The sequence below is a fragment of the Mirounga angustirostris genome, unplaced genomic scaffold, assembly GCF_029215605.1.
Source record: "Mirounga angustirostris isolate CCGP_5_RB_7025 unplaced genomic scaffold, mMirAng1.0.hap1 SCAF_4, whole genome shotgun sequence".
In the NCBI taxonomy this organism is placed as follows: domain Eukaryota; kingdom Metazoa; phylum Chordata; class Mammalia; order Carnivora; family Phocidae; genus Mirounga; species Mirounga angustirostris.
The window spans coordinates 188,162,533-188,185,902 of record NW_026991712.1 but is presented as its reverse complement, the minus strand read 5'-3'; the positions used below and the strand labels follow the sequence as shown (position 1 = coordinate 188,185,902).

At 58.1% G+C, this 23,370-nt stretch overlaps 1 protein-coding gene across 5 annotated transcripts in view; it reads left to right on the top strand.

Moving 5' to 3' along the window:
- Positions 1–23,370, top strand: part of PRDM16 (PR/SET domain 16) — a 311,184-nt gene that overhangs the window by 259,283 nt on the left and 28,531 nt on the right. For all 5 annotated transcript variants that reach the window (XM_064590068.1, XM_064590067.1, XM_064590066.1 and 2 more), the window contains exons 4-8: positions 1,586–1,720; positions 11,487–11,589; positions 17,349–17,562; positions 19,363–19,510; positions 19,983–20,136. In XM_064590068.1, coding sequence (XP_064446138.1) covers positions 1,586–1,720; positions 11,487–11,589; positions 17,349–17,562; positions 19,363–19,510; positions 19,983–20,136 — 754 coding nt within the window. The remainder of the gene's footprint in view (positions 1–1,585; positions 1,721–11,486; positions 11,590–17,348; positions 17,563–19,362; positions 19,511–19,982; positions 20,137–23,370) is intronic.

Genomic DNA, 23,370 nt, shown 5'->3' with positions numbered 1-23,370 from the left:
ACCCAGCTCACCAGGACGCACCTGCTCACCAGGACACCCCAGCTCACCAGGACGCACCTGCTCACCAGGACACCCCTCCTCACCAGGACACCCCAGCTCACCAGGACGCACCTGCTCACCAGGACACCCCTCCTCACCAGGACACCCCAGCTCACCAGGACGCACCTGCTCACCAGGACACCCCTCCTCACCAGGACACCCCAGCTCACCAGGACGCACCTGCTCACCAGGACGCACCTGCTCACCAGGACACCCCTGCTCACCGGGACGCACCTGCTCACCGGGACACCCCAGCTCACCAGGACACACACCTGCCCACCAGGACACCCCTGCTCACCAGGACACACCTGCTCACCCAGGACACACCTGCCCACCTGGACACCCCTGCTCACCAGGATACCCCTGCTCACCAGGACATCCCTGCTCACCAGGACACCCCAGCCCACCAGGACACCCCAGCTCACCAGGACACCCCTGCTCACCAGGACACCCCTGCTCACCAGGACGCACCTGCTCACCAGGACACACCTGCCCACCTGGACACCCCTGCTCACCGGGACACCCCTGCTCACCGGGACACCCCAGCTCACCAGGACGCACCAGCCCACCAGGACGCACCAGCCCACCAGGACACCCCTCCCCACCTGGACACCCCCTCCTACTTTGAGGCTTCAGCCCCTCCCTCGTACCCTCTAAGAGCTGGGGCTGGACTTCCCAGGAAGTTGTCCCCAGATGCTGCTGGCTCCCAGGCTCTGGAATCAGAACCTGGAGCAGGCACTGAATAGAGCAGGTGTGGGGATGGGAGGGGACCCAGCTGCAGCTTCCCCGCAGGGTCCAGAGGTCCAGGGGCATCCCTCTTCAGCAAGGAGCATTCAGGTCTCCTAGTAAATGACCCGTTCAGAGATGCACACCCTAAGAAGCACGTTCAGAAATCAGTGGCAAGAACAAAGTTAATAATGCCAGTCACAGGCGTGCTGGCCGCCGAGGGTGTGCTGAGAGGCCGGGCCTCTGCAGGTCCCAGGTGTCAAATGGAAACTTTCCACCTTTAAGAAAAGGGCATGTTTTTCTTACGTCGGGGTTATGTGCATGCTAGTGTGGGCATGCACACGCGCGCACACGCACATAGGCGTACATATGCACACTCACACCGATTCATACGCAGCCACACACCCCAACAACACCTTTACATTCTAGAATGTTTTTCTGCAGCCCAACGCCCCAACTCCCCTGACAGAAGGCTCTGTTCTTAGACGCAGTGGCCTCTGCTTTCTCACATGTGGGACGGCTCTGTTGGGGTTTCTTGCAACCCTGGGGGCTCCCTTCATCACCAGGCCAGGGCAGCAGTCTGCTCGGTGAGCAAAAGGGCCATCCTGCCGCCTCTCTGCTGGGCTCTCAGAGGCTCCTGGGATGGGCTGCTGGGTGGGACAAGGACCTCACCATTGCCCAGGGGGTGCTGAGGCCCAGATGCTGGGCTGCCTTCCCACGGGGCCCGAATACCTGGTCCCTCATTGGACAAACGCGGAGTGTGCAGACTCTCGCACATAGGATGCCTCTGACCCTCCCCGGTTCTCTCTCCCCCCTCCAGATCTCCGAAGACCTGAGCACTGAGAGGCTCTGCATGGATGCTGGTCAGGCAGGCTCCGGCAGCTGGCTCAAGTACATCCGGGTGGCGTGCTCCTGCGATGACCAGAACCTCACCATGTGCCAGATCAACGAGCAGGTAGGTGCAGAGTTTGCACACGGGCCCTTGGAGCGGTCCTTGGAGGGGCGGGGGGCTCGGGCCCCAGACCAATGAGAGGGGCCTGCCGAGGTGAAGGGTCGGCTGCAGCTCTGCCAAGGACTTTAGCCCAGCCCTGGCCCACGGCGGGGGCAGCGATTTGAAACTTGGCCAGCGCTGAGTTTCCGGGAGCTCAGCGATGCCCCACGGTTGCTCCATCAGAGACCTCAGCTGGCAGCTTGCCAGGGCTCAAGAACCAAAAGATGGTGGTTTCCATGAAGGAAAGCCGCGGGAGCGGCAGGTCCTGAAACCACAGGGGTCCCCTTCCCTGCTCATGTTGCCCCAGGAAGGGGTGCAGAGCCGGCCGATCGCTTATGAACTGTTGTCTCTGGGGCTCGGTCTGGCCAAGCTCTCTCAGAAAGGGTCAGCACTGCCCTCCGGGAGCGCCCTGTGATCCCTGTGGCTTCCCAGCCAGCCTGCGGAGGGAACCGGCCTTGTTTGGGCAAAAAAATCCTGGCCCCACTGGTAGCCAACTGATCTTTCCTGAGCTCGGTGGCCCTGACTTCAGCCCCTGGCCCCACCAGGGCCAAGGGACACCTCACTTCTGCTGCCAACCCTCCTGAGGTCGAGGACCCCGCTCAGCACGCTGCATCCATGCTAGCGATGGTCCGTGCTGCCCTAGGACCACAAGCACTGCTGCGTGAGTGGAGCAGGATAGAAGATGCCATATGCAGAGTTTCTTTCGACCAAGAAGGCCACACATCCCCAGTGCTGGGAGCTCTTAGTCTATGTCTTTAATTACAAGTTTGCAAGTGGCCCCTGGAGCCTCCACCCTCCAAGAGCCAGGCCCCTCGGGCACATTTCCACCGAGCTCCCAAAGCGCTGGGCTCCTCGGGATGTTGGGGGCGCCCAGCCTCTCCCATCAGAGCAGTTTGCTTTTGCCTATAATATCTTGGGGTTACACATGAGATTTCATCTGCAAAAGGGATTCCACTGCTTTCAAAAATGTTTTCAGAGACCACATAACAAAGGGTACATTCTCCCATCGCCTGTGCAAACCATTAAAAGCGGTTCGAGGCTCTTGACTTCAGAGAAACAGTTTTGCATTAAGAAACACAGAGAGCACACACCACGGAGGTCCCTAGGACCCCCATAAGCTGCCCTCCGGCTCTCCCTCTTCTGCTCAGGCTCCTTCTCAGCCCTGGGGCCCAGCCTGGATTGAGCAGATTCCTGCTGGACACAAGCTGGTGCTTGCTTCACAAACCGGTGAAGTTTGAATCCACCGCTGCTCCTGGGATGTCTACAACTTGTACTTAGAACCCAGCATTTTGAAAATTAGGTGGGTTTTTTTCCGATTACAAAAAAATATTGCAGAAATTAAAGCAAAAGAAGAATCATAAAAAATTAGAACTTAAAAAAATACTTTTCCTTCCTCCAAATGAATGTGAAATGTGAGTGAAGGAGAATCGGATGTAGGCACGTGGAGAGATGTGCTATCCAATGCCCCTTCCTCTGTGAACTGCGGTGTCCTCGGTCGTGTGTCCGGAAGCTGGGGGGCCGTGGAAGGAGCGCTGTGGGGCCAGCCCCGGGAGGGCACTTTTGTGAGATACAGAATAGAGTAACGAAAGATCCGGATTCTTTATTTAAGAAAGATGTTTGCTAGTTTGAGCCAAACTTTAGTAGCAAAGTAGGTACCTTTTTGTGGCCAGCTTCTGGAAAAGCAAACAGATGTGTGAGCTTCTCAAAGAGGGGCCTGTCTTCAAACATCCTTGTTTTATTATTAAATTTCAGGGGAGCGTGCATGTCCGCTCCACATGAAATGGACTGCTTTGCAGCAACGTCTTTCCATCTCTTTCCACCAGGGGATAGATACTTTCTGCTGGGACGGAATGATAGTCCTTAACTCTTACTGATTCTCTTAGCCCCACTTTGGTCCCCCAACGCTTACTGTTCCCAAGGGTCCAGCATAGGGTCAGAAATGCTCCCGGCTCTTTTACTCAAACCCAATATGACACTGAAAGTCCTTCAGACCCCTCCCCACCTGCTGGATGTTTCTCTCCAGCACGGCCTCTGGGGATTAACTATCCCTACTTCAGCTCACAAGCTCAGCAGGAACTTGGGGTGCCCATTAAGCATATGCAACGCTGACATCACCCGAAGCATCGAAATTGTTCTACCCGGGGCATTTCAGATCCCCAGCCCTCTGAGGGAGAGAGGAGCCCCCCACCCTTGCATCACCTCTGAGGACCATGCGGCTGCTCGGTGTTACAGAGCAATGAGATGCCCGCCAGCGTCCCTCCCAGGGAGGCGCACCTGTAGGCTTAACCAGCCGCGTGGAGTGGCCGCCAAGTCACGCAGGGAAGCAGGAGTAGGGGAGATGCAGGAGGCTGGCCGCCCGGGCACCAGGTCAGGAGGTGCTCAGAAGGCTGTCAGTTGCCTCAATTTTCATCCCAAAGCCTTGCCTTTGCGTTTCAGATATCAGAGGAAAATGTGCAAATTGTGGGGCATAGTTTCCTTTGCAAAATAATACTAATAGTTTTAAACTCTTATAATATGAGAAACTGCTCTTAGATAAATCCACACAGGACTCAATATTCGTTGGGTGAATAAAGCGAATCTTAGAAATGACTTTTTTTAAAAATTATTTATTTATGTTGAGAGAGAGAGAGAGCATGAGCGGGGAGAGGGGCAGAGGGACAGGGAGAAAGAGAATCCCAAGCAGACTCCATGCTGAGCGCGGAGCGCAAAGCAGGGCTGGATCCCACAACTGTGAGATCACGACCCGAGCTGAAATCAAGAGTCGGACACTTAACCAACTGAGCCACCCAGGTGCCCCTAGAAATGTCTTTTTGAAAGGGATACAATAGACTGTTTTTAGTTAAAAAAAAAAAAAAAATTTTTTTTCAACAGTCTCCCCAAGGCTGACCTGCTCCCTCTCGGTGGCCACAGAAAGTGCCTCCATCCCCGTCCTGACTGTTGGAAACACCGGTTGCCACCAAGTGGAATAAAAATGTCCCTGAAATATTAATAATAAAACAAAGATTTTTGAAGACAGGCTTCTCTTTGAGAAGGAAACATTACATGATATTAATGGGGTTTCTCAGATTTCCGTAATCCCAAGGGTTTCGACCAGGATTTCCTGCACTTATGGACACCCCCTGCCACGCACACACACAAACGCACGGAAGTGAACAATCCCCCTTTCTCTCTCTCCATCTCACACACACACACCAGCTCCCGACGGCACGGACATAGAAGGGACAGCATCCAGACTGAGAGTCGAAGATCCATAATGCAGGGTGGGGTTTGCCAGATGGTTTTCAGAAGCTCAAGTCACATGACCTCAGCCTCAGTTTTGAGAGGACGAAGGAGATGGGGCAGGAGGGGGTCTCAGGGTCGAGAAGAGAACGTCTCTGAAGTCACAGCTCCCAGAAGAAATGATCGGGCAGAGGAGGAGGCAGCTCTGAACAGGAGACGTGCCCTCTGGAGAGAGCCACACATCTCCGTGAGCTCAACCCTGCCTGCAGCTTCTCATTCGTGCCACGAGACCCCCCTCTTGGCGCCCTGTGGCTCTGAGAGGTCCCAGCCCCCGGGGGCCTCGAGCACAGGTGGCCTGCTTGTCACTCTGCTCTGTCTTCTCTGTGGCTCCGGATGGGGGAGCCCAGCTCAGCAGAGGCCACGCCGGGCCACGAATTTCCTCCTGGACTCAGTCCCATCAACTCAGCAGTGACTTGGGGCTTGCTACCCGCATGGAGCCTGCAGACGGGTGGCCAGGTTGCTGGCAACGAAGCGTCCACAGCAGGCAGCTGGGGGGACGGAGCTTTTCTCTGGGATTTTTGGGGGTGGTCAGATCACAGCCGAAGACACTGGGGTGCTTTGATTTACCTTTCCCGCTTAGCATAAACAGAAGGCAAGGGAAAGCCCACGGGCACCTCAGTTCAGTCTGGGTGGCATGACGCCTCCTCCGGCCCCGGCGACTTCGCCTCCCTCTCCTGCTGCTGCCCGTCAGCTCCTGCTTTTCCTTTAGGAAAATCCGAGACGCTCAGATCACCCCTGGGTGGTTCTCTCTCCTGCAATTATGAGCAAACGAGTTTGTTTGAAATGTTTCAGGAGACAGACAGGGTCTGTCCCTGGATCGGTTTCAATGTTCAGAGTGAAAACAAGAGCTGGGGAGTAAGGCGCGCGCGGAGGCCTGGTCACCGCGCGGCTCTCTCTCTCGGTCCCCCCTCGCCTCCCCAGGGCAAGGATGTTGGTGGCGGGACGTCACGTGGCCAGTGAGGCTGAGGATGGCGTGACAGGGTGCTGGGGTCACAAACAGACATTGGGGAGCATGACTCAGGGGCTCCAGAACCCCCCCCAGCACACCGAGGAGAGGCCGCGAGGCCCCCGCCGCACCCCCACGGCCAGCCAGGCGGGGGGGGAATCCCCAACAGCACCAGCACATTCCCCGAAGCAGAGGGGCCGGGGCTCCCCAAAGTGGAAGCAGACGAGCGTGTTAAAGAAAGGCATTTCGTTCGCAGATGAGCCGACGGATAACCACGCGGGCACGAGCGCTAAGGCTCGTTCGTAATGCAAACCCGGTGCTCCCGGCGGAGCGCGCTGCCCAGGCAGCTTCGCTTTTGCTTTCGCTTCCTCTCCCTCCACGCGGACCCCTCCGCCTGTCGCCCGTCGCCTGTCGCAGCGTGCGAGCGATCCGCGGGGGTTGGCACTCGCGGGATGGCATCCGGCACCCTGTTCCTTCCTCCCTCTGCTCTCGTCCCCCGATTTTCTAAATTAAACATTGTAAACCGATTGGCCGGTTTCAATGGTAGCTCGCAAGCAATTAGATACAATTTCCCCTTTGAAATGAAAAGGGCAGGGGATTCATTGTAGCGTTTCTCGTCGGGTTTACAAAAGACTCAATGTATATATCAAATGCCTTTGAGTCCGAAAGCTGCCGAATTTTACGGCGCCCTCTTCAGAGCAGATTCTCTCTCTTCGGCAAAGAATAAGATATAAATTCAACCGTGCCGTCACGATATGGGCTGTGATCACTTGTCAGGATTCATCAAATGGAATACTTTATTAGGAGACGCCACCTAAGAGGGCTGAAGCCGTCCCTCTAAAGGCGGCCAGGAGCGTTTGTGTATGCATAGACGCACTCTCCAGGTCCAAACTGCACCACCAAGGCAGAGAGAAATGGGCTGGATTTTTCCCCACGTGTGTGCACCTGGGAAGGTGACCGGACAGAGCAGCAAGACCGTGTGGATGTGGACACAATTGCTTCAGCCCCGCAGGGGAAGACAGGAGCGTGGCGAGCCCCAGGCACGCCGAGCCGTCTCCTCTGTCGCCCGGGGGAAGGAACTGTTTGCGTGTCCCTGCTCTGGCATCCGTGGTTTTGTAAACTCCAAATGCTCAAGCCCCCAGGCAGCCTCAGGGCCCGGTGTCCGCAGCCTTTCCCAGCCTTTCCGAGGCACAGACGGCCCATGGTTTGGGGAGAGCAAGCAGTGAAGACTCACAGGAGCATATGCAGAGTCCCCAAAGCGGTGAGACCACCCGGGCCTCTTCAGGGGCCCCTGAGAGACAAAGAAGCCCAAGGACCGGCGTCCCCCCTCCAGCCGGGCCACTCTGATTCCACTCGCTGGGTGCTTGTCTCTCGTGAACAGACCCTCACATAGCACACCAGGGGCCTCCGCAAATTCCAGCACGATTCCCAAAGCCAGGACGGACAGACAGACACACCGAAAGACACTTCGCTCATGTTACCGAGACACTCCTCGAACGTTTCTCAAACTGGTCCAAGCAGGGAGCGCTGGGCCACCCTCATGTTTCTGAGAAACGCATCCACTCTGGGCGGCAGGGGGGCGGTGGGGGGAGTGTGGCCACCGCCCCCACCTCCTCACTGCCCCCCAGGGTAGTTTGGGTGGAGTTCCTCATAATTTAAATTGTAAAGTTCTACAATCAAGTAGGAATGAAAATCATGGAACTTAAATCCCCATATTCAAGATGAGTGTCTATCCCTGTGAGTTGATTTGATATTTAAAAAACAAATTCGAGGAAGTGGACCAACCTGACAGCCATTTTAAATTTGAACTATTTGGTCTGAAAGAATGTTGTTAAGGGGACAGTGACGTTCGTCTTTAGCAAGGGTCAGTGTGCATGAGCATGGCCTGTGTGAAATCCAACTTTTCTTAAGCAATTTCCCCACCTGGTGTTGAGAACGTGGCCGTTCACCCACTTGTGCCCGAGCTCCGTCCACCTGCAAGGACCCGCCTCCCCATGTCGGGACAGAGAGGAAGAGAGCACAGTTGTCGCTCGGAGGACCCGGGTTTGGTGCAGTTCGCCCACACTCGGTGGACCCGCCGACTTTGAAACAAGGACCTGACTTCAGAGCCGGTCTGTTTGGCCTTGTTCCTTTGAAAGCTCTTTAAGAGCAGACGTGGATCGGCTCCCGTGAACTCAGCTCTTGGGGCTTCCCTCGCTCTCAGATCCTGAAACCAGAAGGAAGGTTCCAGCTGGGCCTTGCCCAGCCGCACACCCAGAGCCCCAGACAGGGTTTCAGGGGCCTGGGGGCTGCAGCTGTTTGCGGGGGGAGGGGGAGGTGGGGCTCTGGGGTGCTGTCCCCTGCACGGCCCTTGTTCCTTTCCCCGCAGCGGCTGACCTGGCATCAGAGGGGAGGAGCTCTGTCTCCTGGAGGAACAGACCCCCACCCCCCCCAAGGGGCGCACAGTGGAAGGGAGCTTACCAACCCACGTCAGGAATTTTGCAGGGGCTTCAGGAATCATGGATTACAGGCTCAGCTCAGTAAATGCGCAATCTGTGACGCCCCAGAGGCCTCAGTCGCACCGAAGCCGAAGCCGGCCTTTGTCCCGGGAAGTGGGCAGAGCCCGCGGACCTGGAACCGTGACTTTCTCCGCGTGTCTGGCTGATAAGGCCTTTGTGCCAGTGGGAACAGGTCGTAAAAACACCCGGCTTCTGTGTGCACCAGAGTCGCCCTCACACCTCCTTGCCCTCGGCACCCGCGGAGTTCGGCAAAGTTCACGCCGATTCCTGTTCACCTCCTGCCCCCCTTCCAGGTGGAGGCAGGTTGGGGACACCCCCGCCCCGCACCCGGCCCGGCCCTGCAATTAGCACTAATAGCGATTAATTCCATCTGCCGCTCAAAGTCCAGGCCACTGCCCTCCTGTCCTGCGCTCCAGCCCCACCAGGTGCCTGGAGGACTGTCTCGCGGTCCTGGGCTGGGGAGAGGGTGCCTGCTGGGCACAAAACTGCTCCCCACGGCCAAGAGCGCTAGACCCTCCCTCTGCTCCGTGGCTCTGGGCTGTGCCGGCAGCGGGAGCGTGGGTCCCGGGGAGGCTGGGCAGCCTGGGAGTGCGGGTGGGGGCTGCAGAGGGGTCCCAGCAAGGTCAGGCAGCCCTTTAAGCTGGAAGGGGTGTGGGGGCGGGGACCTCGGCGGCCCTGGAGTGCGGGTAGGGGATTCCAGGAGGTCCAGCAGCCCAGAGAGCCGGGGTGGGGGGGGTCCCAGGAGAGCCAGCGGCACTCGGAGAGGGGGGTGAGGAGGGTGGGGGGTCCCGGAGGCCGGGTGGCCCTCCGAGGGGGTCGGGTGGGGAGGCGGAGAGGGGAGGCGGGCCGCGCCCAGCTCCCTCACCCGCCAGCCCCAGCCGGCCGGAGTAGGAGCCCAGCAGCCTGGCCGGAGGGAGGACGCGGCCCCGGGAGCCGCGCACGCACGGAGCGAGATGCCAGGTCAGAGCGGGGGGCCTCGGGGAGGGACGCGGCGGCGGGCGGGCCCACATTGCCCTCTAACGGGGCCCCGAGGGAAGCCGGCCGCAGACCCTCCTCTGTCCCCAGCCGGGCCCCAGCCTGCGCTGCACTGAATGCACTTGCCGGATGCGCTGGCCCATGGAAGGGTGCTGAGCCTGCTGAATGAATGACCCGCCTAACCAGTTGCGCGCTCGGGGCTTCCCAGTCTTTGTTGGAGTGTCCCATATACTTTGGACCCCATTTTGAAATGCAGTGGCTCAAGTGTGATTTTTGTGAAACAATTATTTGGCCACTGTCCTTTTTTAGATAAAATGACACAAAACTGGAACCATAACAATTGGCTTAATTACAGAAGTTAGTAGGGTCCAGATTCTACTCTCCATTTTAAAATCTCGTCACTAATTCGCGATGTATCTGAGAACAATTGCCAAATAAAATTAACGAGTACAGGGGAGAGGGAGTTTGTGCACTCTGTTGGTACCGCTGTGGTGCCCTGGGAGTAAATCCAGGCTAGGGCTGGGGACCCAGTGGGGCTTTGTGTGTCCTCTCGGGAGTTCCCTGCTGTTGTCCCGGGGTGAGTCAGGACCCGCGGTTTGTGAGGGAGTCCACAGGGACAGGGCCTGTGGAGGGGAAAAGGGGCCCGACAAGAGAGGAGGAAGCTCAGCCTCCTGGATGTTTCCCAGGGCCTGGGGGCGAGGGGAGAGGCAGGAGTGGTGTGCGGGCCATGTGCCCAGCTCAGTCTCTGTGTATCTGAGCTACGTCCCACTGCTGCTGGACAGTCTGGCCTGATCCCTCACCCCCAGGTCTTCCGTGAGGAGGGCAGTGCTGGAGGCCCTCCGGGGGTGGGGGGAGGGAATCAGTCTGGAGAAGCCGGGACCCCTGCATTTCCCAGGGCAGGTGGAATCGTCTTGGTCTTTCTCTGGCCTCCTGGTCAGTCCTGCGGCTGGGCCTTCGGGCTCCTTGGTTACTGTTATCTGGATAGAGACCCAGGGTGGTAGGCAGATGATTGGCTGTTTGACATTTCTGGACTTGAGATGCAAGATCCCTGGTGTCAGCCCCACTCATGTGAGGAGCTGAGACCTGCCCCCCACCTAGGACCTGTCACTGCTCTCCAGAGAGGGCAGGGGGTCCCAGGCAGGGAAGACCCCGGTCCTCTCCCACAGTCACCCAGGCCTTTGGAACCCATTCCCTGGGTGCCATCCCAAACGGGCCTGCCCTGGTGCCCTTCTGAGCTGTAGGGTTTTCCAGATCTTGGCCACACCTCCAGGGCAGACGGCCCCTTTTCCAGATGTGTGTCGGCAAACTACAGAGCTCCTCGGAGTACTGAGGCTGGACGTTCCAAATTCACCTCCCCTTGACCTCAGAGTCTGCTTCTCCAGGCTGCAGGACCTACCCTGAGCCCCCTACACCCCTCCCTGTTCTCAGGGACACCCCATCTAGCCCCCGATGGCTGTTAGGCACCAAGCTTGCTGCAGGCACACGTGCCCCTCTGCCTTCCCTTGCAAAGGGTGTCCCCGCTCATGTGAGACTCCCAGCCTGCTGCCCGGGCCCACAGAGCCGCTGTCTGAGCTCATGGCCATTTTCAAAACATGCACATTCACTCTCGACCCCTTCTAGACCCCAAGCCCACACCTCCCCCAGCAGCAAAGTGTGTCTGTGTACACACCGAGAAGAGGAGCCTGAGAACCAAGCCGGGCACCGCTCCCGGATGAAAAGAGAGACCCTCCCTGATATTTCCCACTGGGACACCCCATGCCTGGGAACTTTCAGGCTGATCCTCACTGATTTCAACTTGCATCCCCTTTACCAGCATCCAACAACTGGATGAAATAAATTAAAAGGGACTCTAGTCCTTCTGAGCATATTCTACCAAGTTCCAGAGGGGAACCTCTTAGCAGCAATTAGTAGGCAGGTCGAGTGGCCGGCAGGCCGGGCCCTGAGAGGAGCAGCATCGCCTGCGAGCGCCCAGCGTGGCCTCTGAGCCACAAGGACGGCCGCCCTCACCCTTCTCTCTGCTTTTCCACCCTAGATTTATTATAAAGTCATCAAGGACATTGAGCCCGGGGAAGAACTGCTGGTGCACGTGAAGGAAGGCGCGTACTCCCTGGGGACGGTGCCCCCCAGTCTGGATGGTAAGCCCCCCGCCCTGCAGGAGCTCCTGAGGCCTCCCCGTCACGTCACACCGCATGACGGGGGCCGCTCTCCTGCGCTCCGGCCCCGGGCCCCCCTCCCGACCTCTCAGCCGAAGCATCTGCGGGTTATACGAGCTACACCCGCATTCAAGATAGCCCTTCGGACAATAGGAGTGAATGGGTGTCGTGTGGCATTGTATCTTTGCCGTGGCAGAATCCTGGGGGGATTTGTTAAACTATATTATTATTATCAGCAGCAGCATAGTTTGCTCTCCTCGGTACTTAAAAACAAAAAACAAACAAACAAAAACACAAAGTTTTGTGGCTTGGAAACCGTCGCCCTCCAGAGCCATGGGAGACGTTTGGGGCTCATTTAAGAGAGAGCAGTGACGGCGTGTGAGTCTTTGAAAGCCATGCCTGTCTGTAGGGAACAGCAAGGAGTCCAAGAGAAAGGTTAAGGGAAAACTGATTTTGTGAGAGGAAACCCGGGGCGCTGAGGGGAGTCCCCCCCAGGGACAGGGATGGCGGCTGAGCTCCTCCAACTGTCCACCCAAAGCGTTCCCACTGCCCTCCGCTTGGTGCTTGTCCAGTGGGCTCGCTGCCCTCCACCCCCATCCATACCCGAGTGCATCGCAGAGGACGTTAGAAAAATTCCTGCAGCAAAGAGGGTAGGATTTCTGAAATGCAGATTTATTTTCCTTCATCCACATTGTGAAGCAATGTGCCATTCACCTTGGGGTTCTGGAACCGTTTTTAAGTCCATTCGAGGAGCGCTGTGTTGGCAGCGGACGACTATCCATTAACTCCCTGCGTGCCGCTGCCGAGCACGCGGTGTCTTTTTTTGGAGCGAGACCCCGCAAGTGAGCAGAAAAGCAGCCTCTCCTCCTGGCGGGGGCTGGTGATTCCGCTCACGCTGGAGCAGGGGGGAGGTTGGTTTTCCCCTTCCTGTCTTTCTTTCCCTCCCCTCCAAAGGCACAGAGGCTTAATGATTAACGCCACTTACCGCAAGTTCCTCTGATAATGTTACGTGAGGGAGTGGCCCTGGCTGGGCCTGGGAGCAGACGCAGAGACCTCTGCCTTAATTTACCCTTCCGATCCCGAGTGTGGCCCAGCAGTGAGGGTTCTTCCTCCTCACGGGCCATATCTCCAGAGGCCACAGAGCCGGATCCTATCTGTACGCGCCTCTGAAGTTTGGTTTTAATTAGGCCATCGAGAGAAGAAAAATAAATGGCTGAGGTCTGGGTCGTGAGGGGATGGTCTCATTTTCCTTAAAATAATTGTTGAAAAGACCGATAGAGCTCAGGTAGCGCAGCAGAACTCGGAAAGATAAACCCACTTACCTCAGGGGAGCACCCGGCGAGGAGGTTTCGTTTGTGTAATGAAACTTCTTTCTTCCAAAAGGTTTTAAAAACCTTGATTGCTATCCACCACCACGCCGCCCCCCCAGCCCCGGCCCCCAATCTCAAATAAGCTGGGTCCACATTTCCCTAGTAATTCGTCAAACATTTGTGGGCTAATTGCTTGCCACACATAATGGTCCAGCATCAAATGTCTGACTTTTCATACTCTCTGCTGTCGCGGTCACCCCCTTGCCCCCCAACAGCCGCCCCCTCCCCAGCTAAACTCGGAACCGCACAGAAAGAAAATGCAAAAATGTTCCTCACTAAGATAATTATCATAAAAAATCTTTTATCCCAGCCCCAGCTAAATGCAGAGGCCCCTTATCACGGCAGGAATTTGGAGTGGGCTCTCCAGCGCTTTTGAGCCTCAGTCTGGTAGATTAGCATGTAGATGCCACATAATTGTGTCCCCCTCGGCTCTCTGAAGCCATTAGGCACTGATTTATTTTTCTGTTACATTCCTGCTCTGCCGTGAAAAGTTGCTGATGGACCTGCAGATAGACATCCAGGCGCACACCTGACATGCCACATCGGGCTGCCACGCCCGGGCCCGGTCTGGTTTGGGGAGAACGCGGAGCTTCTGCCCCAGCCCGCGGCCCCCAAGGACCCCCCACCAGATTCCGACGGAGGGAGTTCAGTCCCGAATCACAATTTTTGTGTGCTACCGTTGGGGGCAGGGGCCTTTGCGGGGGGACAACGTTCAGGTATCGAGGAAGAAACAGAGGCCCCGGGTTGCCAGCCCGCTGGGGGCAGAGTGCGCCAGGCCTGCGGGTCTGAGCCTGCGAATGCTCTTTCAAAGCCGCAGCTTTGCAAAGAAATGCACTTCCAATTTCCCTGCAAGTGACTCAGAGCAGAGGGAAGCCACTTTCGGATTCATTAGTTCCGGCGACTTTTTATTTTGTTTTTACTCTCAGTGGAGAGGGGAAAGATTTCTCTTTCAGGAAAGCTTCTTGCTCTTGGGGGAAAATAAAGAAAATCATTTCCATTCAAATATGCTTTTCTTTTGAGAAAGGCTCAAAATTGTTAATTTCCCCCCCCATAAGAAGTCAAGAGGATGCAGTGAACTGCGTATAAAGCATATGAGACAGATTATAATATAATATAACATAACATAACATAATACAACAACATGCTCTACTATAATACCATATAATACAATGTAACATAATATAACCATAATGTAACATATTCTTTTAGTTTTTTTTTTCTTAATACGGAATTATCCTGCTGGGCAGTGGACGACATGGGCTGTGCGCATCCTTCGTGGCACATCCAGCGAGCCCCGGGCATGGGCGCTGCATGCCCGCCTTACCTGCGTGGAGGATGCTGGGACACCTGTCCACACCGCAGCACGGGGGGCGGGGGGAGGTGGCCAGGCTCACCCACGGCCAGCCCCCAGCTCCATCCTTCACCCGGGGCAAACTTGGGTCCGTGGAGGGATGAGGAGGCAGGGGAGGAGGGCAACAGTTATCTCCCCGGTCCATTTCACGGCCTCAGGATGTCCTCCCATGCCATCAGCGTGGGAATCGGGCTCAGTTTTCATTTTAAGTCCAAATTCCAGATCAAAACTGAGAAAGTTAAGTTGGTCGGTGGTATGGATGGGTGGGGTTGGCCTTTCTTCTTGTCTTTGTTTTCAAATTTCAACTTCTGTGACTGTTCCCAGTCGGGTCCAGAAAGAGTAAACTACCAACTGGCATTTCGAACTGACTCACGGCGCCAGTGGCGGTGGGAGGGCCCCAGGAAGTCAGAACAAACCCACAGGGGCAGCTTTGTGGGGTCGAGGCATCCGGCTCCGCTCTGAAATGGTGTTCTCGGTCCTCAGATGGAGAGGAAGTCCACATCTCTAAAGACCAGGAGGGCCTGCGGGGAATGTCAGGCCGTTCAGAGCGCACACGCCACGCTTGGCGCTCTTCTGGGCCCCTGGCGGGAAGCTGGGACTCTGCCACCCGGCTTCCTGGGCCCCGCCCGGCGCCATGGTTCTGGTTACACGGCTCTGCCACCTCCTCTCCCAGCATCCCGGCCTCCGTTTACCCGTCATCAGGCGGCCATAAAAAGCATCTCCCCCTGGGTGCGCGTGGATGCCTTCGATGCACCAGCAGCATGAAGCTCCGAGCTCGGTGCCGGCTGGGTGCGGGCTCCCGAGACCTCGAGTGTCCCCACGGCTGGGCACGTTATTTTCCCAGGAGACGTTTCTCCTGAAGGGTTCGCGCACTCGAATTCTACTTCAAAGACAACGCTGTGTGGACTTGCAGGGGGATTATTTTGTGATGTGCATCCTCCCTGGCCTTGGCCTGGCATTCCACCCCACTACCTGGGGACCGGCCCCGTACTTGGATGGCTTTTGTTTTAGGATCTTCTCCGCCTTCGCGCTCCAGGCGGCCGCGGGCCCCACCGCCCCCGCTCCTCCTGCCCCTGCTCTGCCTGCGTGCTGCCGGCCCTCCCTGTCTCCTCCAGCCCGTGCCTGGGGTTTGCGTGGACCGGCTGGCCTTGCCTCCCTCCCATCAATTCTGCAGCTCAGCATGTGTCCGGGACAAGCTCCAGGGGCGGCCTTTCTGGGAGATGTTTGGGGCAGAGACTTCCAAGCCCAGAGGCTCAAACCCATGCTCTCAGCCCCAGACTGCCAGACAGCGTGAGCTGCTTTTTCCGGTTTGTGTTGTATTCTTCCAAGCGAACACTTCCTTGACAGCAGGCCATCCGCAGTGAGCCGGCCGGGATGCCTGGACCAGCACAGGGGCCCACCCGGCCCGTCCCCAGGGCCCTTCCCTGGCACCCACGTATCTACCTCCACGCACAGATGTGAACAGAAATCACATCTGTGCCTCTGAGGGTGTCATCCGAGCCCTGGGGGTCCAGCCAGGCACACCCCAGAGCCAGCTCCCATGGAGTCTGCCCCGTGGTGTCAGGGAGGAGGGGGATCCGGGTGCCCGCCGGTGGAGATGCCGGGTGTGACCGGGCACCGGGAGTGACACCTCCAGCATAGTCTCAGGGAAGCTTCTAGTCGTGAGCAGGTGGCCCTCGCTCTCCCCAGCCCTCTCCCCTAAGCCCCTGCCCAGGCTGCAAACTCCCCCGCCCTTTCCTTGGCACTCAGATGGTTATGGTGGTCTCTCTGACACGAGAGGAGACAGAGGGCAGCCCCCTTCTGCCTGCCCCCCAAGTCCCTGGCTCCTTGGCTTCGACGTCCCTCGGGGTCAGGCCATGTCGGTCAGCAGTCAGGCCCAGCTCACTAAAGCTCAGCGCTGCACCTGCACGCATACTCGCACACACACACACACTCACAGGTGCACAGACACACGCATGCACGTAAACACACACTAAGACATGCACACACACCTGCACGCTCATATGTGTGCACTGACGCATTCACACTTGACACGCACGACACGTGGTCAACCAGGAGCACAGATGCGGGTACGTAACAGGCGCACCCGCGTGCACACGTGAACGTAGGAAAAGACAAATTTTCACATGTGCAGCCGCATGCAGAAGCATACGCACACTCACACACATCGGGTGAAAACACATACACACCCACTAAACAAGTGTAGACGCACAAATGTTCCTACACATTCCCACAAAGCTACGCAGACGTGGATGCAGATATGTTCAATGCACACACCCACTCACACGCTTTGTGCACACACAGCCGCACACCCACGCTCACCCACACACACATTCACACCTACACAGTTACACGCCTCTGCACGAGTACACATGCATTCCCACACTCGCTACAAGCACACGCATGCACACCTTTCAGTCCATTTGTGCAAGAGCTTTTATTGCTCGTGTTCTCTCCCGCCTCGGGCAGGGAGGGGGACGCCCGCTCTGGGAGAAGCTACTGTTAGGCCGTCACCTGGGGTGGGGCCTGGGGATGGGCCCAGAGGTCGTCTCCCCGGGGAAATTTATGGCTTTGAGCTGACTGTTTGGCTTGGCACGGTGGTCAGGATGCCGCCTTGTAAACTGAATAATAGCTGCCCCCCCCTTTAATTTGTTTGACCTTGGCGAGGGTAATTTATGAGATGCATTAGAGCTCGGCCCGTGTTTTCTCCTAATTCATAAACAAAGCGCTCGCCAGCTTCCTTCTCTGCTCCCCAGTGCGGGGCCTCCTCAAGCCCAGGGTGGCCTCCTGCCATGCGGGGTGGGGCCGAGGGCTTCTCAGCGGTTCTGATGATGCAGACACAAGGTCCACGCGGTCCCCAGCTCCCTGAGGCAACCACACCTAGGTCTGGGAAGCGGGGGCAGGAAGGAAGCAGGAACAGCCCGCGTGGAAGGCAGGGCCCCCTGCACCCCCCACCACGGGCCCGGGGCCTGGGCCCCATCTCGTGCTCCCCACCCACCTCCCTCCTGTCTCCCCCGCAGAGGAGCCCACGTTCCGCTGTGACGCCTGTGACGAGCTCTTCCAGTCCAAGCCAGACCTGCGGCGACACAAGAAGTACGCATGTGGCTCCGTGGGGGCCCCGCTCTATGAGGGCCTGGGTGACGGGCTCAAGCCGGAGGGGCTCGGCGGCGGGGGCGGCGGCGAGCAGGCCCACGAGTGCAAGGACTGTGAGCGGATGTTCCCCACCAAATACAGGTGCTGCCCCTCCCCTGCACCCTCCCCCAGCCTCCAGGCCCCCCAGGAGCCCCCCCCCCCCCGGCCCCCGCAGCCTCACTGGGCCCTGGCAGCACAGAGGGAGACCGGGGAAAGGCAGACATCTGTCCTGGGCCCTCAGCCCTGTCCACACTGACACATGGAGAGCTCCAGGGACAGGTGGAGGCAGGGTCCCCTCCAGTGTGGCACACCTCGGGGGCAGGTACCCCCAGGCATCCAGCATCAGGGACTGAGTAGCCCAGGAGCTGGTGGAGGTAGGCCACAGGGGATCCTGACTCTGGCTGTGAAGGCCAGGCCCCTGGTCCGAGCCCACCGCCCCTAGAAGATCTGCAAGTGGCCCGGCAGAGACTTTGCTGGCCCCACCATTGCGCAGGCAGGGCTCAGCTGTGGAAACAGGCTAGGAGCAGAGTGAGAGATGCAGGCCAGACCCCAAGATGTGCAGGGTCAAGCCCCAGGGAGACTTCTGAAGCAGGGTCCAAGACCAGGATGGGGGGATGGCAGCACCCTGCTGCCCGGGGATCTATGGAGTGCCCTGACCCTCTGGATACACAGGACTCCTTCTCACACGGTGGGCACGGGCTGGAAGGGGCCACCCAGGGGTCCCCTATCCCCCACCCCAGCCACCTGCCTCTGCTCCCCACGGATGGACCCCACCTGTCCTGGGAGACCTCACAGGCCCTCCCCTGGAAGGTGGGCACCCTGAGGACCCATGGGAACCCTGAGGAAAGATGAACCTTCTGGGCTGTGTGGGGAGAGAGCCAGGACTGAGGTCCCAGTGCTCCAGGGAAGCCTGAAGACTTTTCCAAGGTGGGCCCCTCCTCCGGCCTCTGAGAATGTCTCTAGGGCGGCCTGGCAAGGTCAGAGTAAAGCCCCGTCACGTCCCTAAGTGGCTCTGGTACTGCTGGGAACCGGACGCCAATCCCACCGTGGCCTCCCCAGGGATGGGAAACCGTCCGCCCCGAACAGATGACTGAGAAAATAAGCGTTTGGGCAAATCCCGACTGAGGCCCTCGGCGGTAAGCGCTGCTCAAGAGGGTCCGTGTTTTCTTTACATAAACACATAAATCACAATTAACAACAGGGAAAAAGATACAATCTGCCAGGGATCAAGAACCAAGCGTTTCTGATGTAAATGGATGGCTGCGCCCCGTAATTAACGGGCCGTGATGTATTGCTGCTTTGCTCACAGAGATTAACGGTCACACCTGGGACAGGAGGGGAAACAGGACGTCCCCCGAGAGGAGGGGGTCAGGAGCTGTGCCTTCATCCAAGTGCAGCCGCCCCTGCCCAGCAGCTGGGCTCTCCCCACCTTATCAGGCCGCAGTTGGAGACCCACCCGCTCACCCCCAGCCCGCCTCCTTGGTGTGTGCGTGGCGGGGAGGCCAGGGGCGGCCTTGGTTTCCTGCGCCTCGCCCCCTCTCTGGGGCTCACGGCGATGTCGGAAGCTTCTGCGCCCCTTTTCCGAGGCCCAAGGTTAGCCTCAAGGTTAAGATCATCTTGACGAGCAGCCAGGCATTGTGAGCTGGGGTCCTGCCCTGCCTCTGGCTGCCGGGAAGAGTGGTCTTGGATGAGGGCCTGAGCTTTGTGCAGGCACCACCTCCTCCCCATGTGCTGTGGGAGGGCGTCTCTGCCCCTCCATCCTGTTGACCTGTCCAGAGAGGAGGTGGACAGACCCGCTGCCAAGACGCACTCTCACCTCCGAGCGGGGCTGGGGGGCTGGGGGCCGCTGGGCAGTGGGCAGGCAGGCAGGCCCCCAGTGACCCGCCCCCTGTCCGCGTGCAGCCTGGAGCAGCACATGGTTGTGCACACAGAGGAGCGAGAGTACAAGTGTGACCAGTGTCCCAAGGCCTTCAACTGGAAGTCCAACCTCATCCGCCACCAGATGTCCCATGACAATGGCAAGCGCTTCGAGTGTGAGAACTGCGTGAAGGTAACATGCAGACGCACCTGCCGCTCCCGCCCGCGCCCCCCCACCCAGCGAACGTGCTGGTGAAGTGCGCGGAGCCAGTAAGATGCCTGCAGCCCTTTGGGTCCTTCAGTTTGCCAGGGAAGAAGGAAGCGCGCCAGGTCACACAGCTAGGGAGGAGGCCAGGGAGAGCAGACGCTGTCCTCTCCGCGGTGGGATCCTGCCCCCGCCCGTGTGTCAGAGCCCGTGGGCCTGAAAATGCGTTCTGAGCTCTCGCTTCAAGCATCCCAGCCGCAGCTCCCCCGGGAATGATTGTCGGAGACGCAGAGTCTGGGGGGAGGCTCGGTGGCTCCCCTGAGGTCTTCCGGGGGTCACCCCCACAACAGAGACCCCTCCCGGACAGGCTCAGTGCAAGGGCCAGAGCAGCACTGAGGGCCCCACCCAGCGGCCGGAACTGGGCCAACGGGGGAGCAAGCAATGGCATCTGTCCCCCCAGGTGTTCACCGACCCCAGCAACCTGCAGCGCCACATCCGCTCCCAGCACGTAGGAGCCCGGGCTCACGCCTGCCCCGACTGCGGGAAGACGTTCGCCACGTCCTCGGGCCTCAAGCAGCACAAGCACATCCACAGCACCGTCAAACCTTTCATATGTAAGTGGTCCCCCAGCCTGGCCTCCCCGCTGGCCTCCATGGGGGGTTGCTCGGAGGTCAGGCCAAGGCATGCAATCCCCGGGCTCTCGCAGTCGCAGGACCCCTGCTTGCTCAGAATCCTCTGCCAGGTGAAGCCCAGGCCGCGGACCCCCTCCTGGTACCACCTCTTCACCACTTGGCTCTGCCGCACCTGCTCATCTTGTGACCCACCTCTCTCTTGCTGTGGCCTCATTTTCCCCTCCTGCTCTGCTTGGTTCCTCCCCCTTGCTTACCCCTTCAGTGGCCAGAGGTGGGTGGTAGGAGGCAGGGAAGGACCGTTTCAGCAGTCCTGGGTCCTGCAGAAGGAGCCAGCAGCCCACCCCACCCCCGTTCCCTCTACTCTCCCCTGTACTCACACCCCAACCTGAGCTCTGGGAGGCATAGAAATCCTAGTGACACTCACTGAGCTCTGCTCATCCCCACAGCACCTTTATGGAGCCCAGCCTGTGTAGCCTGCACCACCTGGGCAGCAGGGGCCAGGTGTAAATGCCCCTGTCATCACAGAGCTTACATGCAGTGCAGGAGACAGAGGCTAAGCTGTATGAGCAGTAAAGGCACATGGGACCAGCCTATCAGGATAGAGGGGGTGGCGCAGGGTTAGGAGGCTCTCCAAGTGCTCAGGTCTGCCCAGGTGGGTCCTGGCCCTGTAAATACTGTGGGAGCCAGGACGGCTTGTCAAACGAGAGGCATTCTAGCAAAGACCTGGAGGAAGGGCAGGTGTGAGCCAAGGGAGTACCTGCGGGACGGGGGGGGAGGGGGTGGTGCTCGGGACAGGGACTGGGAGCAGAGAGGCCTTGAGGCCAGCATGTTTGAGGGAGTAAGTGAGGGGAATAATAGAAGAGTGGCCAGAGGTCACAGGTCCAGGTCTTGGGTACCATGTGAGCCAGCGCAGGGGCATGAATCTTATTCTCAGTGAGTTTGGAAACCACAGAAGATTCTTCTCTACCTAGCAGTGCACTGACTTAGTCATACAAGATTGCACTAAGTCATCATTTCATGTGATTTGCACTGTCATCATCCACACGAGGTCATGCAGGGTCATCATCCTCACAAGATCATGCGGGGTCATCACCCATACAAGGTCATGCAGGGTCATCATCCATACTAGGTTGTGTGGGGTCATCATCCACACTAGGTCGTGCGGGATCATCATCCACACAAGGTCATGCAGAGTCATCATCCACGCTAGGTCGTGTGGGGTCATCATCCACATGAGGTCGTGCAGACTCATTATCCACACAAGATCCTACGGGATCATCATCCACATGAGGTCATGCAGGGTCACCATCCACACGAGGTCGTGCAGACTCATCATCCACATGAGATTGTGCACACTCATCATACACATGAAATCCCACAGGATCATTATCCACACAAGGTCATGTAGACTCACCATCCACACGAGGTCGTGTAAACTCATCATCCACACAAGGTCATGCAGGGTCATCATCCACACAAGGTCACGCAGGGCCATCATCCACACGAGGTCGTGCAGACTCATTATCCACACGAGATCCTACGGGATCATCATCCACACAAGGTCACGCAGGGCCATCATCCACATGAGGTTGTGCAGACTCATTATCCACACAAGATCCTATGGGATCATCATCCACACAAGGTCATGTAGACTCACCATCCACACGAGATCATGTAGACTCAACATCCACACGGGTCATGCAGGGTCACCATCCACACGAGGTCGTGGAGGGTCACTATCCACATGAGGTCATGTGGGGTCATCATCCACACGAGGTCGTGCTGACTCATCCCATGAATTGTGCCAAGTCATCATCTCACGGGAGATTGTGCAAGGTTGTTCACATGGATTGTGTGGAGTCATCATCCAAACACACTATCTCATAACATACTTCAAAAATCCAACCAAGGAAGGGCCACACTGTCTCCACCTGACAGAGAAGGAAACTGAGGCTCATGGACATTAAATGACCGGGTGTTCATGGCCACACTATGGAGTGGGGATTGTAGCCCCGGCCCACACTGTGGAGTGGGGCTTGTGGCCCCTGAGCCTGGCTGGGGGGCTAGAACCCCTCGGGCCCCATGGCATCAGGGGGAGGAGTAACTGGGTGCTTGGGGCCTGGGCTTGGGATAGTTTCCCGGTGCTGTTCAGGGGCAGGACCCCTGACCCTTGGGGCCACACGCCGACTGGCTGGTCCGGCCTTTGTTTCGTGGATGGACTATGCCCTCTTCCTGCCCGCTGTCCCCAGCCCAAGCTTCCAGTCCCCTGCTGGAGATGACCCAGACACCAGTGTCTCATGGGTCATGTGCCCCGCCCCCAGTCACTGGCAGGTTCTAGAGAGAGACGGGAGCAGTGGTGCCGCAGGGCCTGTTGCCTCTGGGAGGTGTCAGGAAGTGGCGAGATGGGTGGGGGCGGGGATGGGGGGCTTTAACAGGGACCAGAGATGCATGTCCCAGGAGGTCCCACTGTGGGGGCATGAAATAGCAGCTTGGAATTTTGAAGTGAGCTTAGGAGCAGGAAATTGTGCAGAGGTTCAAAAGTCGCTACTTTCTGAGCACCTAGACACAAAGTTTTGTGAAGTCTCCTTGGAGCGTATTTAATAATGTAAGTTCCAGGAACCATCGCGCTCTGCCAGGGTCTGAGCCCACTCTTTCCACGGCCCGCGCAGAAGCCTGGCGTGGACAAGCAGAGCCCGGGCAGCCCGGCCCTGCCGGGTGCTCCCTCCAGCTCCTGTCCATGCTGCACGCCCGCCTGGTGTCTCGGCTTTTGGCTAAAGGGTGAAGCTAAAGAGAAAACCCTATGCGTGGCCAGGTGGCCTGCATGGGCATGTCATTCAGATAGGGTGGCAAAGATTTCAGAAAGTGAAATGTGATTTTGCACGTCCCGCAAGCCACAGCCGAGCATGCTTTGGGCCACGGTAAAGGGCCGTGTTGGGCTCGGAAAAGCAGCTCTGCAAACAAGTGCGGAGGGTGCACACATCCTCGCCCCTCACAGGAAAGATGGGTGGCTGGGAGGGGTGCAGGCTCACGGCGACGCCGTCTCCAGTGCACCCAGACAGCAGCCACCTGGGGGCACGCGCAACACACTCGGATCTGCACTAAAACCGGGCTGCAAGCCCCGGAGCCCTTCCCTCACTGAGCACCCGGCCGAGGCAGAGTTCCTTCGCAGCGGTGCCTCGTGTGCCAGGGAGCTGGGGTGTGTGCTGGGGTGCGCGG